This window comes from Fusarium musae, chromosome 6 (genome assembly GCF_019915245.1).
Source record: "Fusarium musae strain F31 chromosome 6, whole genome shotgun sequence".
NCBI classification, from domain to species: Eukaryota; Fungi; Ascomycota; class Sordariomycetes; order Hypocreales; family Nectriaceae; genus Fusarium; species Fusarium musae.
The window spans coordinates 1,145,560-1,164,864 of NC_058392.1; the positions used below are offsets into that span (position 1 = coordinate 1,145,560).

Genomic DNA, 19,305 nt, shown 5'->3' on the forward strand with positions numbered 1-19,305 from the left:
CAACTGGATTTATTATTGTGCTATTATTATAGTAAGTCTAATATTGTGTCTTTTCCTGAATCGCGTCTAGCCCATCCGAACCGTTGAAATCGTACACCATCGTGAAGCAATCCATTCTTCTTTGGCGGCAGCTTTATAAATCGCATCTTTCTCGTCTACGCCTTAATTCCCGAAAGCAGCCGCAGGGTAAGACCTATCCCTCTTCTTTCGTGCCGCAGAGCTACTTCCAGAGCTTGCGCCAGAGCCAGTACTTCCTACCCGGGGTGGTGGTGCGAGACGGCTGTTTGCCATATCCTCAGGGAGATCATTCCACTCAGTTTCAGGTCGTTGATTTTGATAGGATTTCCCAGACTGAGGCATGGGAGGTCTTGATGTGCCATTTCTGGGAGGACCTGACGCTGCGTCCAGGTTGGCAATATCAGCAGTTACGCTCGCGGGCACACTAGGTTGAGGCGCAGAAGAGGAAGAAGGTAGCAAGTTCCGGACAGAAGCGCCAGTTGGGCGACTGACTAGCCAGGCTGAATTGGGACGCAGCTTGAGATAATAGCCCTCAATAGGTTGGTTCTCGCGCTTGAAGCCACGACCTTCATACCATTTCAGACCCTCCTCATTCTCAGTCCAAACATGAGCCGTGACAGTTGTCACATTCAAGTTGGGGTCCGATACAGCACCTGCAATGATATTGTCCACTGCAGCGTTCACGAGACCCAGCGATCGATAAGGCGAAAGCAGACAAAGCGACTGAATGTATAGATTCTGGGGCATAGCTCCCTGACTGTTGGAATCGAGGATGGGTTCAACGCGGCAAACGATACCGCCGACGACCTTGGCTTCAGAGCCATCGTGAGCCCAGGTGATGACTCGGGAAAAGCGACCAGATGTCGGATCAACTGCACGCTGGTAGAAGTTGTCAGGGTAGCTAACGGGCAGCAGAAGGGCGTTGATGCGGCGTAAAGCGTTGACGTCGTCATTCGAGACCAGCCGGATCGTAGCTTCTTTAGGGAGAGATGTCGGCAGAGGCGGAATTCGGAACGAGGTTATCGTGGAGTCTGGCGCCTTCGAGGTTGGTGGAGGGGCAGTAGCAGCAGGCGGCGGGGGAGGCCTTGAGAGTTCTATGGAAGCCCCCTGAGAAGGTGGAGGAGCATATTTGGGTGTTTTTGCCGAGAAGAAGGATCGGATGGAGGTTTGGGCGGGTTTTGTGGACGGAAGAGACATATTAGCGTGAAGGTATGTAAATATGTAGTCGGAGATTGATCGAGACAGGGAGAGGATATATGTTGGGAGAGGATGGACTTTGTTTATATGAGACAGATCAGATATCGACGAAGAACAAGGGAAAAGAAGACAAAAGGTTAGGAAACATAAGACAAAGCACCCGGCTGAAACCCTAGACTATGCACTCTTTGAGTTTAAGTGTCAATCCGGAGCAATGAGGATTATGCTTTCGTGGAGGTATGTGTTCAAAGGGTCGGGTCGAGTCAGCATGCAAGTCCAGACGGGGGATGAGGCTCTTGGATAAGGTACCTTAGCCACTAGCGCGGGTCGCCCAATGAATGGTATTCAAGATGAAGGGATAGCCAATCCCACGTGAGAGATCTTGATTGAAGTCGATCGCCATTCGTTAAAGGGAGCCCCTTGATGGGAGTTAGATAAATTTAGCAGCAGCCCAGCCAATATTCTGAATGGTACCCGCCCCTGAAAGTCGATTGACAGGCGTCGTTTGTGAGTTGCAGAATGAGTAAGTGGTTTGGTTACGGATAGTCTCTGCAGCATTACATAGTAGACCCATGGACGGTAACGGATAGCACATGAGCAACTCTAGGGAGAAGTATACACGGTGAAGGGATATATTCCGATGTTACTGATCCTCACGAAAACACTCTTTCATATCGAGTTCCTTCAACTTCTGGGCAGTTTTTGGTATAAAAGTCGTACACTTTGAGCTGCATTAGTGACATACAAGTCAAAGGTGATCGATCGCCCCTTGCATCTGTCATGGTTATCAATTAAACTTCACACAAGCGAAGCTGCTGGATCTTGATCAATCGATCTTGACGACTAGTTACCTCTCGCATGTAGTACGTATGATAGACTCAGTACTTGTATAATAGCATTACCGGGCTGTAGTAAGATAAATACCAACCCCTAATCTTGTCAGATTCGTTATAGGTGGAGATGACTCCCAAACTCTACATCTCTAATTTCAGTGGCTGATACCGACCGAGGTGAGCACTGGGCGCTGGGGCACACTCACTCCCACTGAGGCTCAGGCTCAGTCTCGGGTGGCTTCTGCTAACGTTGACTTTTATTTTTTTGCTCAAAATCTTCCCCTGAACCAACCCATCGTCTCGTCATCTTTGGTTCATCGCAGGCATCGAAAATTTTGTCGCTGCATTTGGTGTTCTTTTGTTTTTTTCCTTCTCAATTCCTCGCTTCAATAAGCGGGCCATTATTTCGTCACTTGGGCCGTTCGTCAATATCTTTCTCCCCGGTTGCCGAACGCAAACGCTGAACTTGTAGCGCACTGCACTGGGAGCCTCCTACAAACGAAGGTTGGAGAATAGAAACTCATCAATTGTTACCTTATTCATCTCACCACTTCCTATTGTTAACTCATTGTTTCATCCTGATCAGAGTGACAATTACTCGTCATTCTTACTCACACCCATTAATTATTCCTCCTCTTTCGCCATTAATTCTCTCCCCTTCAACTTTCGATATTTTCTCCCCCAAACCTTTTTCTCTTATCGCAATAACCAGCGCCCCTACCTACTCCGTATTCACCTCAGTAACACTACTGTACCCCAGCTGCAATTCCGTGCACACCCCCCCTCCGCCCGGTAGCTGCCGTTTCGCTCCTCGGCATCATCACACGATTTCAGTTACACACCCTCCGCTTTCCAGTATTGTTTCTTACAAACTTGTCGGCCCTGGCTCGGATTCAGGATATCCGGCGACATCATGAATGCTGGCACGGGCAGGGCGGGCGTCATAAGCGCTCCAGATGATGCTGCTCCGATGGATAAGTTGGTAAGTATTCAGTCTCTATCTCTCTACTTGTCCACCTCCCTGCGATGCGAAACCAGTCGCCATCCGCGAGCGCCATCATGTCCTCTGTGGTGATTGCTCGTCTCTGCGCCCCCTATCGCAGCACCATTGCATCGAAATTGTTGCTCGCCATCCATCGGCAATGCCTTTTCTAATAAATCGCTAATACGAACCTTCCTCCAGGCACATGCTGTACTAGATGATGTGCTTTACAACGTTCTGAGCGATCTATTGATGAAGACGCACCGCGAAGAGAAGACGGCTAGAGCTACCACCGCTGCCATTCGCATCGAGAAGTTGGCATCCGACGCGTCCGACAGCTCAACGCCAGACTCAAAACCGGACGTACGGATTGAGACTGACGCCGCTATATACGAGGATGGAAAAGTATTGTTGAAGGGCAATCCTCTTAAGACGACCGCCGAGATTCTGTGCCCCCGATGCCATCTGCCCCGACTCCTATACCCGACAGACGGAAAAGGCGCTCAAAAACCCGATCCCGGTGTCATCTACTGCAAGAAACATCCTTATATTGATAAGCCCGGGTGCGACATCTATGGCCAGAGCTGGGTTCCTCAAGGTCCCGGCCGAGGCAAGAAGAAGAAGGACATGGAAAAGAATACCGATTCTCCCAATGCTGAACAGCGACCACCCAATGTTCTTTCTTTCCCCTCAGCTACTTGCAGCAAATGCAAGCGTTGTATTCTTGTCACTCGACTGAATAACCATATGGGCTCGTGCATTGGGAACAGTGGTCGCAACGCCAGTCGAGCTGCAGCGCAGAAGTTGAGTAATGGCGGATCTCAGAATGACACTACGCCACCTTCATCACAAAAGGCGACTCCTGCGCCAGGCTCACGCGCCACCAGCCCGAAGAAGCGCGATGCCAGCGACGAAGAGGAAGATTCTGAGAACAGTCACAAGAAAAAGAAGCTCAAGCCTACTTCCTCGGCAGTCACCAAGAAGGTGATTCTCAAGACGAAGCCGAGCCTCAAAAAGGACAAACCTAAGGGCCTGTCGTCCTTAAGCCAGGAGCAAAAGGCCGACTACAGCAACAGTGAATCCGTTGACGTGGCACCCAAGAAGGCTGTGTCCAAGGGTATCAGTCCCGTTAAGAAGCTTAAGATGAACAAACCTCCGCTGGGGTCACCCAAGCCCAAGCCTACTAGCCTCATCCGCGAGGCAACTGGAGAGTCAGAGTCTTCAGACACACTCTCATCCCCTCCTCAGTAGACCTCGCTCAGGAATAGCATTATGAGCGATATATTATCGATCTGATGGCGTGTCAGGCTGTCCTCTTGGCGTCGGCCTGGCCTACAGGCATCAGTATGAATGTTATGGTTGGATACGATAGAAGCAGGCAGTACGTCACGCGACAAAGGACATCATTTCCTTATCGCTTGCTTCCCGAGAACATTTACTCTACTTGTATTATCATCAATACATCATTGCATTGGAATGGCGAGCTGGTTGGCTAAGGATACCGGGACCGGATATTTACAGCATCCATGGAAAAGGGACCGGGGCGTTTTTGGCGTAGTGAGTACAACAACAATGGATATTTGCAAAAATATGGTCTTGAACGCGACCTGTGACTTTGATCGTAGCCATGACCGTGATCGTGACCATGGCCTGTAACTTGTAATCCTGAACGCCAATGCTAGAGATGTCTAATCCACTCCGCGAATACTTTCTATCTAGACCTCCTCGTCCTCCTCTACAATGCGAGCCTTGACAATCTTAATGTCCTCGTTGGGCCTGTCCTCGGACCCAGTCTTGACCATGCCCATTCTCTTGACAGTACTCATGCCGGATTTGACCCTTCCAAATATAGTGTGTTTGCCATCGAGCCAAGGCGTAGGCGCAAGCGTGATGAAGAACTGCGATCCGTTTGTGTTGGGGCCCGCGTTGGCCATGCTCAGGATACCAGCGCCTGTGTGCTTGAGACCCGGGTCGATCTCGTCCTCGAACTTGTCGCCGTAGATGGAGCTCCCGCCGCGGCCCGTTCCTGTTGGGTCGCCGCCCTGGATCATGAAATTGGGGATGATGCGGTGGAAGATGGTATTGTCGTAGTAGCCGCGACGGACGAGGGTGGTGAAGTTATTGCAGGTCTTGGGGGCGTGGGTGGTGTAGAGCTCAACGGTGAGCGAGCCCTGTAGCTTCTCAGTACCTGGTTGTAGTCAAAGGCGAGAGTTTGTGACGTACCATTGTGGTCTCGAGTGATATGTTCGTTGTCATGATCGCGGTGCTGTTGGGTGTAAGTTGTTTATGATGGAGGGGAAATTTATGATCTGCGAACCCATCCATCCATAGACACATCCAGCTTTAGTCTACCAGCATGGAGCAGTAGGGTCAACTGGTATCCGTACTTGGGCTATAAGATCAAGGCAAATATCTCATGAGATTTAATGGCATCACTTCTGCCAAAGCATCTTGTTTTTCTTTTACCTACTATCATCGCTTACTATGCGTTTCCTTGCCAAAATAAGGTCGGCGTCTCTATCTCTAGGTAGGTATAATCAACAAGATGGGGAGTTAGGTTTGGCGCAGTTTGTATGCGCCTTGAGTTCCTGGCGTTTTTAGCACTGCGAGTTGCATGATTGGTTAAGCAACTGTGTAACAAAAGGCCGGCCACTATATTTCAGCCGCCATAAGATTCTGTTTCCGTTCAGCTCAGTGAACTTTTACACTTGCTTAGACGTCATTCATCAACAGAGATGCTGCATTTCAGGACTTTGTTCTTTTTTCTGTGCTTTGTTAACCTTTTATCTTTCTCGCTCCTTTCTTTAACTCTACTGTAATTTTTCTGCAGATACAACCGAGTCAGCGTGCTGAAAATTTGTCACGAAATGTCATGACGGGCCCTTAGCTCTCACTTTACACAACTTGTCAAGGCTTAGAACACGTTGCTTTCTCCCCATCAACAACATTAGTAACGTCTTCCAGTCAAACCATGGCAGAAAACGCTACAGACCCAGCCGCCCTGGAGGGCTCTTTCGATGCTCTAAACTCTACTCTCGCCAATGGGCAAAGTTGGCTCTCATCTTTTGCCTATATCAAAGATCTGAGTTTTGTCATGCTTGAAGTCAGGCTCGTCCTCAGCGCCATTGGCATCATCTATCTTGGTGCCCACGCTGCTCTTCGGCGACCCCCATCTGCACAACCCGCGAAGAAAAAGAAGCCCGGCTCCAAAAATGACGAGGACGAAAGCTTTGCCCAGGGACTAGAGCCCTCCGATGCCATTGTTTTCCCGCTTATGGCTGGTGCTGTCCTTATCGGCCTGTACTACCTAATTCAGTGGCTCAAGGACCCTGACATTCTCAACAAAATTCTGCGCTGGTACATGTCTACCATGTCCGTTGCTAGTCTGGTATCGATCTATTCTCATGGTATTGAGATAGTGACCTGTCTGGCGTTTCCACGATACTGGCGCGGCCGTGACGGGCGACTAAGGGAAGCGGATCAGAAGACAAGATCAGTACAAGTCTGCGATGATGCAGGAAACCCTGACGCAGCCATCCCTAAGTCACAAAACCCCTTTCCTGGACCACTTGCTTGTTTGGCGTTCTCGGAAAAGATCCGTAAGTCTGGCTGGGAGCTTCGAGGTCTCCTTAAGCGGCATTGGGCCATCAAGCTCTTTATCCATGGAATGGGCAAAGAGGAAGGTCGAATCAAGTTTGCTCATGTTGTGTCCTTGGTTATGGCACTAGCCACAGCGCTCATTTACTCATCAACTACTTCCCCCTTGTTGAGTAATATGCTTGGTTATGCCATGTGCTATGGCTCCCTTCAACTCATCTCACCCACAGACTTCCTGACTAGTACTCTGATCCTAGTTGGTCTGTTTTTTTACGATATAATAATGGTATTCTACACGTGAGTTGTAGAACTGATATTGCTTATTGACTCCCAAGCTAAATTGTTTCCAGCCCCTATATGGTTACAGTAGCAACCAAGTTGGAGGTCCCAATCAAGCTCACTTTCGAGGCTGCAGAGCGAAAAAGCATCCTTGGACTGGGTGATATCGTCATTCCAGGCATGGTCATGGCCCTAGCCCTTCGGTTCGACCTTTGGCTCCATTATGATCGAAAGATCAAGTATGAGAGCACTGACCTGAAGCTCATTGAGAAGGACCCAACATCAGGCGCTCTCATCGTACGGAGCGAGACTAAACACAAGGAGGTCAAGGCCAAGTACGTCAACGTCAAAGGCAAATGGGGAGATAGCCTCTGGACGCGTGGGGCATTCTTCATCTTTGGATCACAACAGCTGCCCCCTGACTTGGCGGCTGCACAGTTTCGCAAGACCTACTTTCATGCCTCCGTCACTGGGTATCTCCTCGGCATGGTAGTTACCTTGGCCATGCTCTTGATCTTCAAGCGTGGCCAGCCTGCATTGTTGTATCTCGTTCCTGGCGTTCTGGGATCTCTCTGGCTGACAGGACTGGTGCGTGGAGAGATTAAGCAGATGTGGAAATACACCGAAGATGGGAGCCTGGACAAGATTGATGTGGTTGTAGACTTGGATGGCCAGGGCAACCCGATCAAGACCCTTGGCAAACTAGAGGACGGCGTCGTGGATACAACTAAAAAGGATGAAAAGAAAGACGGGGAGGACAAGCCCAAGGATAAAGAAGATGGAAAAGCAAAGGAAGGGGACAAGAGCGAAAACAAGGAAGAGCGTCATGTATTCCTACTCTCGGTTGATGCTGAGTCGGAGACAGAATAAGCAGAGGTTTCATGGCCGTCGTTCTGATGATGGGATCTGGCCACAGTAGCATGCCTCAGCATAAGTGCATAGGTAGATATTATACATGAGCGTCATAGGAGTAGACATGAACTGTTCAAGGCTTCGTCTATCGGCCGGATCTGTGATGAAACTATACTTCAAGTAACTTGTCCTACATCTTCACTTTTAGGAAGCCGAAAGAAGGGCTTGTCATTATCATTAACATTAATATTAAATCTGGACTGCTTCAAAATAAAATTAAGAATCATTATCTCGGTGTCTCCGTATCCATCCACATCATACGCGTACCCCGTATCTCTCTAATAACAAAGACATAATTTCGAGTCTGTATTAGTAGACATCGGCCACCACCAACGTCCTTAATCCCCTGCACCGCGTAAAGGTTCAGACTCTTCGCAGGGGTCGTTCCATCCACTCATATCCAACATAGCAAATGCGTTGGACTGGGCTTCCTCTGGAGTTTTGTTGTGCCCAACACTCGGCGTTAAGATGGGCGGGTGAATAGTGAAAATTCGAGCGTGTTGCATGCTGAGAGTGCACCTGAAGTTTCCTTGACCGAAGCTCTTGGATAGTCCGTATTGTTTAGTTTGCTGATAGGAACTGGCTTCGGTAAATGTAAATGCACTGGTCGGCGCAGCACAACTCGTTTGGCTTAAGCCAGCAAATGGTAAGAGTAGAAGATACTGCAATGCTGAGAGGAGAAGAAAAAGGCCTCAACTGGAGCAGAAAAAGAAGTGATATAAGATAAGAATGGAAGTCTCCTCTCGGACATAATGAGCCGTGGTGGTTTTAACGACTGATCATGGTTGTGGTTGTCAAGGAGAGAAAAAAAAAAAGTGCAGGATTCTCGTACAAGACTCGACTGCATAACTAGATCTCAAGAATGAAGAAAGGGATGAGATCCTGTAGAGCACATTCAATGTTCTCCTCATGGCCTCTTATTATACTTCATGGTCGTTGCTCTATGAGAAATAAGCCCTTTCGGCCGGCCCGTAATCAAGACCCCACCTCCGACAGGCCCGGTTTCGTCTCTTCGGCTTCCGAGTCTCACATGTCTTGTCACAGTCTCGTCTCAACTCCATCACCTACTTCAAATGGTTCTGTCACTGGAAGCCTGAAACGCTAGCTCTCCTGCATTCCAAGGCAATAGCTGTAGCAACGATGAGTAGTGCCCAATCCTCGCCTACGGTCATCCAATGGGTGATCGACACTCGTCCACTTTGGCCCTCCGCTCTCAAGACCAAAGACCTCACATCCGCTGTAAGTGCTCTAGTCATCCACTCTAACCTGATACTCATGCCATACCTTAGGCTTCACGTGCACTCTCACTTCTCACCGAGGAGGAACAATCTTCTGTCCTGAGATACTACCACGTCCGTGATGCCAAGCTCGCTCTCGCTTCGGCTCTTCTTAAGCGCTACGCAATCTCTCGCTTCTGTCACGTCCCCTGGTTCCAGGCCAAGACTACGCAAGACGCTCGAACTAAGCCTGTATTTGTTTTGCCAAGCGGTGATGAGCCGCTGATCTTCAACGTCTCCCACCAGGCCGGTCTCGCGGTTCTTCTAGCTGTTCATGATCCGCCAAAGGGCCTTGCCATAGGGGTTGATGTTGTCTGTCCATCAGAACGACGAGATCGAGATCTGAGCAGTTTAGAAGAGGATGGGTGGGCAAGTTTCGTCGATATTCATGCCGATGTCTTTGGAGCGGGAGAAGTCTCAGCGCTTAAGAGCATGAACCCTGTTCCTACAGCTCAAGACCTAGATCGTGCATTGCGCTACTTTTATGCACTATGGTGTCTCCGCGAAGCCTATGTCAAGATGACAGGGGATGCTCTTCTGGCAAGCTGGTTGAAAGACCTCGAGATGCACAACTTTGCCCCGCCAGAAGACATGAAGGAAGCCCAAGAGGTTCGACTGAGAGGCAAGAAGGTTGAGGGCGTTGACGTGAGACTGGTGCCGCTACTCGAGGAGTACATGATCTCCACAGCTATAAGAAATGGTGATAATGGGGAGAGTATCGAGCTCGGCGAGTTTCAAAATCTTGATATGGAGGAAGTATTGGAATTTGGTGAAAAGGCACCTAAATCATGATTATAGAACGTTTTATGAATAATGAGAAATGTAAGCGCAATTGTCTGACAAGAGTGTTTTTGTTTTCTTTGGTCATTTCTCATAGGCTAGTTATATGCATCTCTCGATAGATAGACATCACATTTCTATCTTTAAAAGTTCTTACCGAAGAACTCAAGAACTGTCTTGTAACCCCTCTCGTACTCCTCCTTGACGCGGTTGTCACTGAGATCGGCACGAGCGGCCATCCAGCCGTGGATCTGGTCCTTAAAGGTCTCTACGTGCTTGGGCACTTTGAGGTTGTCCTCAAACTTCTTGACCTCATCATCGGGCTCCTCCTTGGATGCCAGAAGCATGGTAGGGACCGAAAGGCCCTCGGCATCAGAAGCATCTACCATGGCGGGGTGGATCTGGGCAGCAATGGAGAAGGGGTTGGAGTCAGCCTTGACGCTGAGAGCAACGACCTTGCCACCCCAGCAATACTATTAAGACCTGTCAGTACTGAAGCATAGCTGCTACTGACTATCACTTACTCCGAGAATTCCGAACTTCTCGATGGAGGAGTCCTGGCCCTTGACAGCCTTTACATAGTCAGGAACTTGGCCGGCGACCTTGGGGGGAGGGTAGGTGCCGAAGAAGTCTCCAAGCTGCTTCTTCTTATCGTCGTTGTCGGGAGGGTAGCTGGTATCGAGTTAGCGGTTAGTGAGGCTCTACAAACAAACACACGAGGACGTGGGCTCTTACATCTCAATGGGGCAGGGGCTGCCCTTGAACCAGTCAGGGATAAAGACCTTGTACTTGTGGTGAGCATCACTGAAGGCGAGGATGTCAGCCCCCTGAAGGGTCTGATCGAAGTATCCAAAGATGTCGTAGATGACGACAATGGCCTTCTTAGCGTCGACGGGGCCAGTGACATCTGCCCAGGTTAATTATTGTCTTCTCGTATGTGCTAGGAGTCGTCTTACAAGTCTTGTAGCCTCCAATCTCCTTATAGGTTCCCTTTGCCTCATATCCCTTGGATACAACAGGAGGTATGTTGCAGCAGGCCTCGTTGTGGCCGTGAGATGCGGGCATAGTCGTCATGATGAATGAATTAGAATGAAAATTGCTGAGGGTGTGCGCCTAATGAATGAGATCTCTGTTTAGCTCAAGTCTTGGTCTTGGGGTTGATGACAGTCGAGTTTCAACCGGTAAGAGGAGATCAGCGACTTACAGGGCTTGTTCTGTAGCAGGTGGGAAAGAAGATTGTCGATACCTTAGCTAAAGTGATTGATTGATTATTATAGAAGGTGACGGAATTAAAATGGTTGGTTCCTCGATTGCGGGGAGGTACGGGAGGAGAGGACGGGACGGGTGGGAGCTTGAATGGAGAAAGGACCAATGATGATGTCACAATGCACTCAGGAACAGCACTCTTGAGATTGAATGAATGGCAAGTTCTACTCTCTTCCTTCTAGGTATTCATGTAATCGATTCTTTTCTATTGATGCATTTACGTGCATCTCCATTTCAAGGCCTCATGATCAATTGAATTGTCTGTCATTCAAGCACCAAGGCATCATATCATCACTTCCCCCAGGTAAGATAAGGGACCGGCCAACGGCCCCATCCGGCCCGGGTGGTGGGGGAACATCCTCATCATTATCCATCGCCATAATGTCGCACCAGCAAAAAATTACTCCAATCATGCATGACTGATACATTTTGTTTTATTTTTGAATCTAAGAATTTAAAGTGCTATCGCTTGCTCTGAAATTTCATTCATCAGAATTCCGTTCCCTAAAAGGTGGTCATTGCCCATTCAACGCTGTCCCGTACCATGCATGATATGCGATATATCCTCAAGCAAGACCAAAACTCCGCTGTGCCTATGCAATTATGTACCTGAACTCCTTCTTATGCCATCTTTTTATTTACCAGCCATGTTTCGGTTGGTAGTTCCACCAGTCTCAGTCTGTTCCAGACAGCTTGAGATCAACTTCTTGATGCTCCCGTCTCTATTCCGCTGTGGCCCCTGACCTTCGCCAACGCCAACATTCGTGAATTGAAATGTAATCTCACCTGGGCTGTAGCTGTTTTCCAGCCCTCTAAACGATGCCAATCATCTCACTGGCGAGTTCGGGCTGAGTCCCCCCATTCGTCGTACCACCACTTGCATCTTCTCAATGAGCTCCGGTATCCTGTATGGCTTTACCATAACGTCGTCACACCCAGCCTGCTTGGCTTCCATAACCTGTTCCGGCCGTGCGTTGGCCGTAACAGCAATGATGGGAATGCGACCTCCAGACGCACAAAAGATTTCCCCCTCTGCTTCTAGTTCGCGAATGATTCGCGTGCACGTCAACCCATCTTGAACCGGCATCTCGATATCCATAAGAACGAGATTGATAGCTATAGGTAGCGGGTTCATGTTGCTCCTCCCCGAGCGACTACTGCCTGCCTTAAGGCCAAGTCCCGGGACACCACCTTGCCTGCGTTTTAGCTTGTCGAGCGCTTCAATTCCATGATTAGCAACATCTACCATGTAGCCTCGGTCCGTCAGCCCGCGTCTCGTAATTTGCTGGTTGATCAGGTTGTCCTCGACAACAAGAATCCCATCGAGCCGAACATTTCCTCCTGGGTTTTGATGCTTCTGCAAGCGAATGTCTCGGCAGGGCCGTTTGCCATCAGCTTCCGTACCGTCAGCACCAGTAATCAACCTGGCTGCAGCCGCGGCAGCGAGCGCTTCGTTCCGGGAGGCTTCGCTTGGTGCAAAAGCCTCGATGTAGAACGCAAACGTTGATCCCACGCCAGGTTGACTAGAGACACCAATCGCACCGTTCTGGAGTTCTGTCAAGCGTCGGGAAATGAACAGCCCAAGTCCTGATCCTCCGTACTTAGTGTGTGTCTTGGCGCTCGCTTGAACGAACTTGTTGAAGAGGCTGCCCATCTCTTCCACCGTCAAACCCTGGCCCGTATCCTTTACCTCGAACAAGAGATACACGGGGCGAGTACGTTCCTTAAGCGCGGGCTGGTCGTATTCCTCTGTAACATCGCAGAATCGAGGGATGAACTGAACCACTGTCATGTCCTCTCCTGGTGGTTCCAGAGACCCCTTCAACCCGACAGTGACATGCCGGGTGCTGCCAGTCTTGGTGAACTTCAGCGCGTTCGTGAGGAGGTTGATCAGGACTTGCTGAACTCTGCTTGGATCCAAGTCAAGATAGTCATATGCGAGATCCTTGTACGACTTGTCGACATAAGAAGTCAGCTCAATGTCTACACGACGAGCCTCCACTTCAAACATCTTGAGAGCGCCGTTCACAATTTGGATCGGATCTACCGTGCAGGGCGTTACGGCCAATAACTTGGAGTCAAGTTTCGACATTGTGAGAATGTCATCAACAATGCGTTTCTGGTGTTGAGCGCACGTCACAATGGTCTCGGCATTTTCGATGCTGTCCTCCAAGAGCTTCTTCTCCTCAACGGATCTTTCGCCAACACGTCTCTCTTCGCCTTGAATGCCGCTTCGTGTTGGTGTAAGAGGTGCAGAGTTGTCACTGATGTCTTGCACTCTTGCAAGAGAGGCAATAATTGCGTCAGTACAGTGAAGGATGGCGCTTAATGGATTCCGCATCTCGTGTGAGGTCATGTCAATAAAATTTTCCTGCTGACGCTTCGACTCAATCGCCTCTTCCTTGCGAAGCTTCTCCTGCTCCAATTGCCATTTCTGTATCGACACGTCGCTCAGACAGCCGGTAAAGGATTGAATCACGCCGTCAGAGCTTCTGACTGGCATAAACGTAGCAAGCACCCATCGCGGGGCCACAGCTGAATTCCCGTTGCTGTCCTCTGTCGCCAAGCCGTTGCGGAGTCGAAACTCGGCCGTTTCAGTCCGTCCTGACACGACTAGCTTGTCGAGGCTTTCCTGTAGGATATGCAAATCTTCCTTCACAACACATTCTGGCCAGGGCCTCACATCGGTCTTTGTGAGATCGACCTTTTCCAAATCTGTCAGTTCCCAGAAAAGATTGTTCGCGCTAAGCAGTCTTCCATCCATGCTGACATCGTACATTCCAACCGTGGCAAACTCGGCGAGGCGCTTTAGATTCTCCGCTTCTTGTGCCCTGCGGACCGCCTCCTCGGCCGTGTCTTTTTGTACCGTTACGTCAGTCAGGCAAGTAAGAATCCGAATGACACTGCCATCTGAAGCTCTCTCGGCCTTTGTAGAAGCCAGGATATGACGCAAGACTCTTTCGCCATTTGAAGATAAAGGACTTGTGGGAAACTTGAAGTTCTTAGGGTCTGCTGTGTTATCGTTTCGGGTGATACGGTATTCGAAAGTAACCGTGTCGGCTTTCTGGACGTCTTTATATGCTTGTATAACTTTTTGCTTATCTTCCTCGAATACTGACTCGAGCAGTGTGCTTTGCACGATTGGCCCTCTTGGGCATCCGGTGATACGATGCCAGGCATCGTTGGCAAAGGTGATATTACCTTCAACGTCAACAAAGCACATGCCCACGGGGATAAAGTCAGCAACCGCGGTAAACGTTTGCATGGATCTCTCTGCCTGTTCAGTTTGGTACTCTAGCCGCTGCGTAAGCATAGCATTATCGTGGGCAGCCTGCTCGGTAATGTTGCGCCGCCGCCGGGTCTCCTCTTCCAAGAGAACTGTGGAAGCAAGAGAGCTCGTAAGCTTCTGGTTCAATAAGGATATGAACTGCCGATAATCGTTATCGTATGAGCGTCGAGGATTCAAGCCTAAGAACAGAATACCCATAGTGTTTTCCTCTTTAGTTGGACGAATAGGCAACACGATGGCAGCCTGGCAAGGGTCACCGAAGCCGCGCCATGCTAAACCGTGCAACAGGTTTTTTGGCAATGTGTCGTCCTTTGTCTGCAAAAGGATTGGTTGACGGTGATCTAATGACTTTCTCATAGCAGAAGCCATCCCCTCATCTGTTTCCCTGAGGTTAAGGACCTGAGGAGCAATCGCATGTCCCTCTGGCACGCCCAGAGAGCCCTCAAGATGACAAATCTTGGGACAATCATATTTTGAAAGGGTAGTGCCGGATTCGTCATCTGCCACAGAGTACAAAAAAGCCAAAGGAGCATCGTAGGCAGGGCTCCAGCGTTCCAATTCCTCAATCGTCCTAGACCAGTACGACTTGGCATCCTTTGTAGAGACAAGGGCCTCACCGAGATCAATAAGCATTTTCATCCTTCGCTCCCAAAGTCGTCTCGAGGTCATTTCAAGTAGCGAGTGCTGGATTCCGAGGCATTTCTTGTCGTAGACAATGGGGACCATAGAAGATTTAACATATGTCTCTTCATGTGAGCCATCTACCAAGGGGATGAAAAACTTGGACTCATCCTCAGCATTCGAATAGTTCTTCGATGGCGAAGCCGTCATTTCATCAAGTCTTGTCTTGAGGTGTGGCCAAGCTTCAGGCGCTGGTCGTCCTAAAAGTCCAGGATGTCGAGCGCCGCAGTATTTTGAAAAGGCTTCATTGTAGATCGTGACATACTCGGGACCCCAATAGAGCGCTACTGGTCGCGAATCTGAGACGAGTTGATTGAATGTATGCTGAAGTTGAGCGGGCCAATCTGACATGGGTCCCAGAGATGTCGACTCCCAATCCACATGTTGAACCACGTCAAGAAATGGCTCTGCTTCAGAGTCGGAGACCGGAACCATGAGCCCTGTGTTTGATTCATCGCGATAATGCAGAGGGGTTTTGCTCTCCGACTTTTTTCGGGACGGTAAGCGCGCATTGTCCAGTGGCGATTTTTGGGGATATCTTCTAGTTGTCTCGCCCTCCTTTCCCTCTATTCGAACTTTGCGCGGGGGCTCTGACGAAGGAGGCGTTTCATTTCCACTCATCACCACCCATTGACCCAGAACTATGCTTCGTGTCCAGTAAACACCAAGATATGGAAGCGAGTGTTGCGTATTTGTTGGTGTAGGGCCTGTGGCATCTGACTGAGAAGTTGGCGCAGATGGCGGGCTGGTGACCCAATTCCAGAACGGCGAGTGGGAAACATCTTGCGGAATGGAGGCAATGGAGTAGTCGAGGGTATAAGAGTTCTGTAATGCAGGGTTTCGGTACAGGATATCGGCCGAATAGTGGGATATCTTGGAGGATGATTGATCAGGTAATGCAACGACGAATGTTGGTCGAGGGTCAGAAGCGACGAGGTCGATAAGACCGAGGTGTTGAAGAGCTGGAGGCGGCATTGAGCAGTATGATCATGCCAAAGCCCAAACTATTGAGACTATGAGGGCTGGCAGAAATCGATACGGCTCAGCAACTACTGAGGAAGTGGACGGCGAGCGTCCTAAAATCGAAAGAGATGTGAGGTATTGGGCGTATTTTGTGTCGTCATTGCAGTCGCAAACTGGAGGGCCTCGAGGTCGGATCACAGTGATGAGTCGCACTCGATCAGTGACGTGTAATTGGAAACTAAAGGAAAGGCCCGGGTCTGTTCAGCCCAAAGAAGAACATGAAGCCATCATCTTGTCGTCGTCGGGAAGAAATTGAATGGGTATGGGCGTGTTATGTTGTCCTTGGTTCAGGTTGGTGCGTATGGGACGGGAAGTTCTGAATCGCCAGCGCCAGGCAGGTGCTAGGATTGGGGATCTACTGTAAGCCTGTAATGCGCGCTGGTGGGGTATCTTATGCCTTGCACCCTGCTGCAGAAGAAGCCTGAGTGGATGGGCAGGTTTGTTAGCGGGTGATGAATGATGAATGACAAAACTTAGTGGCTTTTTCCACCAAAAGAGGAACGGTCATTTTAGTAGCTGTCTCCACTACAGTACCTGCTTCTTGGTTCTTGGCTACCGGCGAATTCCTGGATTCCAAGTTCTAAATCAAGCTTCGATTTCTTCTTACTCATATGACACTGAATATGAGCCGCTCTATGCGATACTCCCCATAGTCAAACTCTAGATCATTCAAACACATCAGTCTGGTTCTGATTCTCCAAATAGATCAGGAAGGGAAGACCTCACCGTAGTTCTTCGGACTCGCCTGAAATAAACCCCTTACAGACCACACACGCTAAGACACGCCATGCACTTTACTGGAGATCAAGTAGAGATGGGGACTGGGGGCTGGGGGTTGAGAGGCTAGAGAGGCTAAGTAAGTAATAATTGCTCCGGTGGCCTATGAAAACCAGCATCATTGAAAGACGCGCCATGGGCAAAAGCAGAAGGCAAAAGAGAGGCCATCCCTGAAATGGAACCTGTTATCTGGCATATCGTTAGGACGGCAATGTCTAGGAGATGGTGTCGAGAGTGACCGAAAATGAAAGATGCCGGTGCCATGACTCGAGATGTCTGAACTGAGCAAATCCCCTCGGGGGGCAAGAATACACCGAACCTTGATATAGGGTGTCGAAATAAACTCAACAAAAAGCCCCCTAAGCTAAGGACAAATTTACCTAAGTATTTTTATCACTTCGGAATAAGGTCCTGAGTTTTCTTTCCTCCCCTAGCGAATTTTCTAAGAGAAATTCGATGAGACAAGAACCCCATGGAGAAGGATCCTAGACCATAGCTGTTTCAAGGATTCGACCAAACACAATAATGTCATGCTGAGTGCGATGAATCAAAACGTTCGCAACTTGAACTCCTGCCGTCGCAACGAAGACGATGTTGATTTTCGAACACGCATCAGAAGAAGTATGCATTGAAATTGCAAGATGGACAAAGTCAACTTGAGCATAAGGATAGCCGAAAAGCATGCAACTACACCTCGCTAACTGCGATATCTGATTCGCTGCATCGACACTAGGTATGTGGTTTTTGATGCAAAACGGAACTATGTGCGTGTAGCGCAACACCACGGCATGCAGCTTACTGAGGCAAAAACTACTCTGTACTTGCCTAGGTGTTCCAGCGCTAAGAGCATTACAGCCATGAGCTGTCCGTGTTGGAAGCCATCTTCGTATCGGCGAATTTGAGATCGGGAATATTATCTCAGAGGCACGTTACGATGCGCAGCCGACACCTTGGCTGGGTAGCTTGGCATGCCTGCACCCACCGATCTCGGAATTTGTCTCACATGGCATGGGCATCAAATCGATCGATCAATGATGATGGATGGTGAGTAAGTTCACTAGCTTTTCGGGTGGCCACTGTCATCCTCGTGCACATTGCTCATCCTACCTGTTTGAGTTTGGCTCGCACTCGGGTGCTTGCGCATCTCCCGAACTCACCAAGCTCTCGGTACCGTGCTAGTCAACAAGCTTCGAGTTCCAGTCCCAAGTTGGACTTGGCCGCTGCTAAGAAATGTTGGTGACTATCTCAAGTACGTAGGGGAACTCCGCGATGACCTGGCCCACCACAGACGCAAAGGTTCCATGGATGAATCTTATTCCAGTCGTTGAGTTGCTAAATTTGCAACAGACACGTACAGCCTAGGGCAGAGATGTGAAATCCGTACGAGTACCTACAGTAGTGATCTCTTCCAATCCTTGGAAAGTCAACGGACTAGCATAGCATTGGATAACATCTTCAACAGTCTAGGGGCTTGATCTGCCAAAACGCTTGGCCAGATCTCTTGGTAGCCCTTTTCAGATCTCGCATTCCAGTTTGATGGTTGGTAAATGCCTACCTGGCCTGGCAACTAAATATCTCCCGGTCGATAGGCGCCTTGCCTGAGGTGGACTCCACGATGGCTTCTGCGTGGCGCGTCTAGAGCAGGTACAGAATCCGGGCTGAGTATCAAGAGGTTCCTGGCCCAACAACCTGGCTCCTGAGCCGCCGTTATTAATTGTCCGATGGGCGTCACTAGGTGGTTCCTGCTTCACTATAGATGGATCCTTCCAAGCCTGAGATGCATCTTCTGGACCTACAGAATAGGTACCTATAGGTGGTAAGCACTGTTGCCTTAGGCCCTAAGTGTAAAGACTCTATTTGAACCTATTGGCATAGTGGTTTTTGTTTGTATGACAACATCCAACTACTACCCTTTTCAGCTTTAGGAAATATCCCACAGTCTTTCGATTTGAAAACAAGCACTAATCCACGGGGATTCATTTCAATCATCGTCTTTCACTTTCACTTTCATTCTATCACAATGTCAACGTGCAAATGCTTCACCATCACCATCGACACGCACGGTATCTGTCACCGTCAATTGTCTCACAATGGCCTTTTCACTGGGCGACAGGCATAGTACTTCTGCCCAGTCCACGAATGTTATCATGCCATTTGGACAACTCGACCTGTTATTCAGCCTTTCTGCGGAGATTGTGCTGCCGTTTTCTTCCATAAGCATTCTTATGCCTTTTGGATCCACCCACAAGACCTCAAGGCTTCTGCTGTCGAACTTCCCTCAATGGCACATGGGAGCATGGTATTACCTACAAATACAAATAGCGGTACTCTCGGTCGGGCTGTCGATTTGCAGGACTCTAACATCTTTCTGGACATGCCCGACCATCATGCGCT

The 19,305-nt window shown here is 49.3% G+C and overlaps 7 protein-coding genes across 7 annotated transcripts; 3 read left to right on the forward strand and 4 right to left on the reverse strand.

The window, feature by feature from the left end:
• Positions 1-162: 162 nt before the first annotated feature.
• J7337_008251 (uncharacterized protein) lies at positions 163-1,215 on the reverse strand (the record flags this gene model as incomplete). Its single annotated transcript, XM_044825874.1, has 1 exon — positions 163-1,215. The coding sequence occupies one exon, from the start codon at positions 1,213-1,215 to the stop codon at positions 163-165; it is 1,053 nt and encodes a 350-aa protein (XP_044678791.1).
• A 1,746-nt stretch (positions 1,216-2,961) lies between these two features.
• On the forward strand, positions 2,962-4,281 carry J7337_008252 (uncharacterized protein; the record flags this gene model as incomplete). The annotated part of the gene is made up of 2 exons (XM_044825875.1): positions 2,962-3,030; positions 3,232-4,281. The coding sequence occupies 2 exons, from the start codon at positions 2,962-2,964 to the stop codon at positions 4,279-4,281; spliced, it is 1,119 nt and encodes a 372-aa protein (XP_044678792.1).
• Positions 4,282-4,745: 464 nt separating this feature from the next.
• CYP1 (heme binding) lies at positions 4,746-5,286 on the reverse strand (the record flags this gene model as incomplete). The annotated part of the gene is made up of 2 exons (XM_044825876.1): positions 4,746-5,201; positions 5,254-5,286. The coding sequence occupies 2 exons, from the start codon at positions 5,284-5,286 to the stop codon at positions 4,746-4,748; spliced, it is 489 nt and encodes a 162-aa protein (XP_044678793.1).
• A 715-nt stretch (positions 5,287-6,001) lies between these two features.
• J7337_008254 (uncharacterized protein) lies at positions 6,002-7,776 on the forward strand (the record flags this gene model as incomplete). Its single annotated transcript, XM_044825877.1, has 2 exons — positions 6,002-6,924; positions 6,978-7,776. The coding sequence occupies 2 exons, from the start codon at positions 6,002-6,004 to the stop codon at positions 7,774-7,776; spliced, it is 1,722 nt and encodes a 573-aa protein (XP_044678794.1).
• Positions 7,777-8,958: 1,182 nt separating this feature from the next.
• J7337_008255 (uncharacterized protein) lies at positions 8,959-9,887 on the forward strand (the record flags this gene model as incomplete). The annotated part of the gene is made up of 2 exons (XM_044825878.1): positions 8,959-9,057; positions 9,108-9,887. The coding sequence occupies 2 exons, from the start codon at positions 8,959-8,961 to the stop codon at positions 9,885-9,887; spliced, it is 879 nt and encodes a 292-aa protein (XP_044678795.1).
• Positions 9,888-10,018: 131 nt separating this feature from the next.
• On the reverse strand, positions 10,019-10,949 carry J7337_008256 (uncharacterized protein; the record flags this gene model as incomplete). The annotated part of the gene is made up of 4 exons (XM_044825879.1): positions 10,019-10,348; positions 10,400-10,547; positions 10,611-10,782; positions 10,832-10,949. 4 exons carry the CDS (start codon positions 10,947-10,949, stop codon positions 10,019-10,021), a joined length of 768 nt encoding a protein of 255 aa, XP_044678796.1.
• Positions 10,950-11,967: 1,018 nt separating this feature from the next.
• On the reverse strand, positions 11,968-16,086 carry J7337_008257 (uncharacterized protein; the record flags this gene model as incomplete). The annotated part of the gene is made up of 1 exon (XM_044825880.1): positions 11,968-16,086. The coding sequence occupies one exon, from the start codon at positions 16,084-16,086 to the stop codon at positions 11,968-11,970; it is 4,119 nt and encodes a 1,372-aa protein (XP_044678797.1).
• Positions 16,087-19,305: the final 3,219 nt, after the last annotated feature.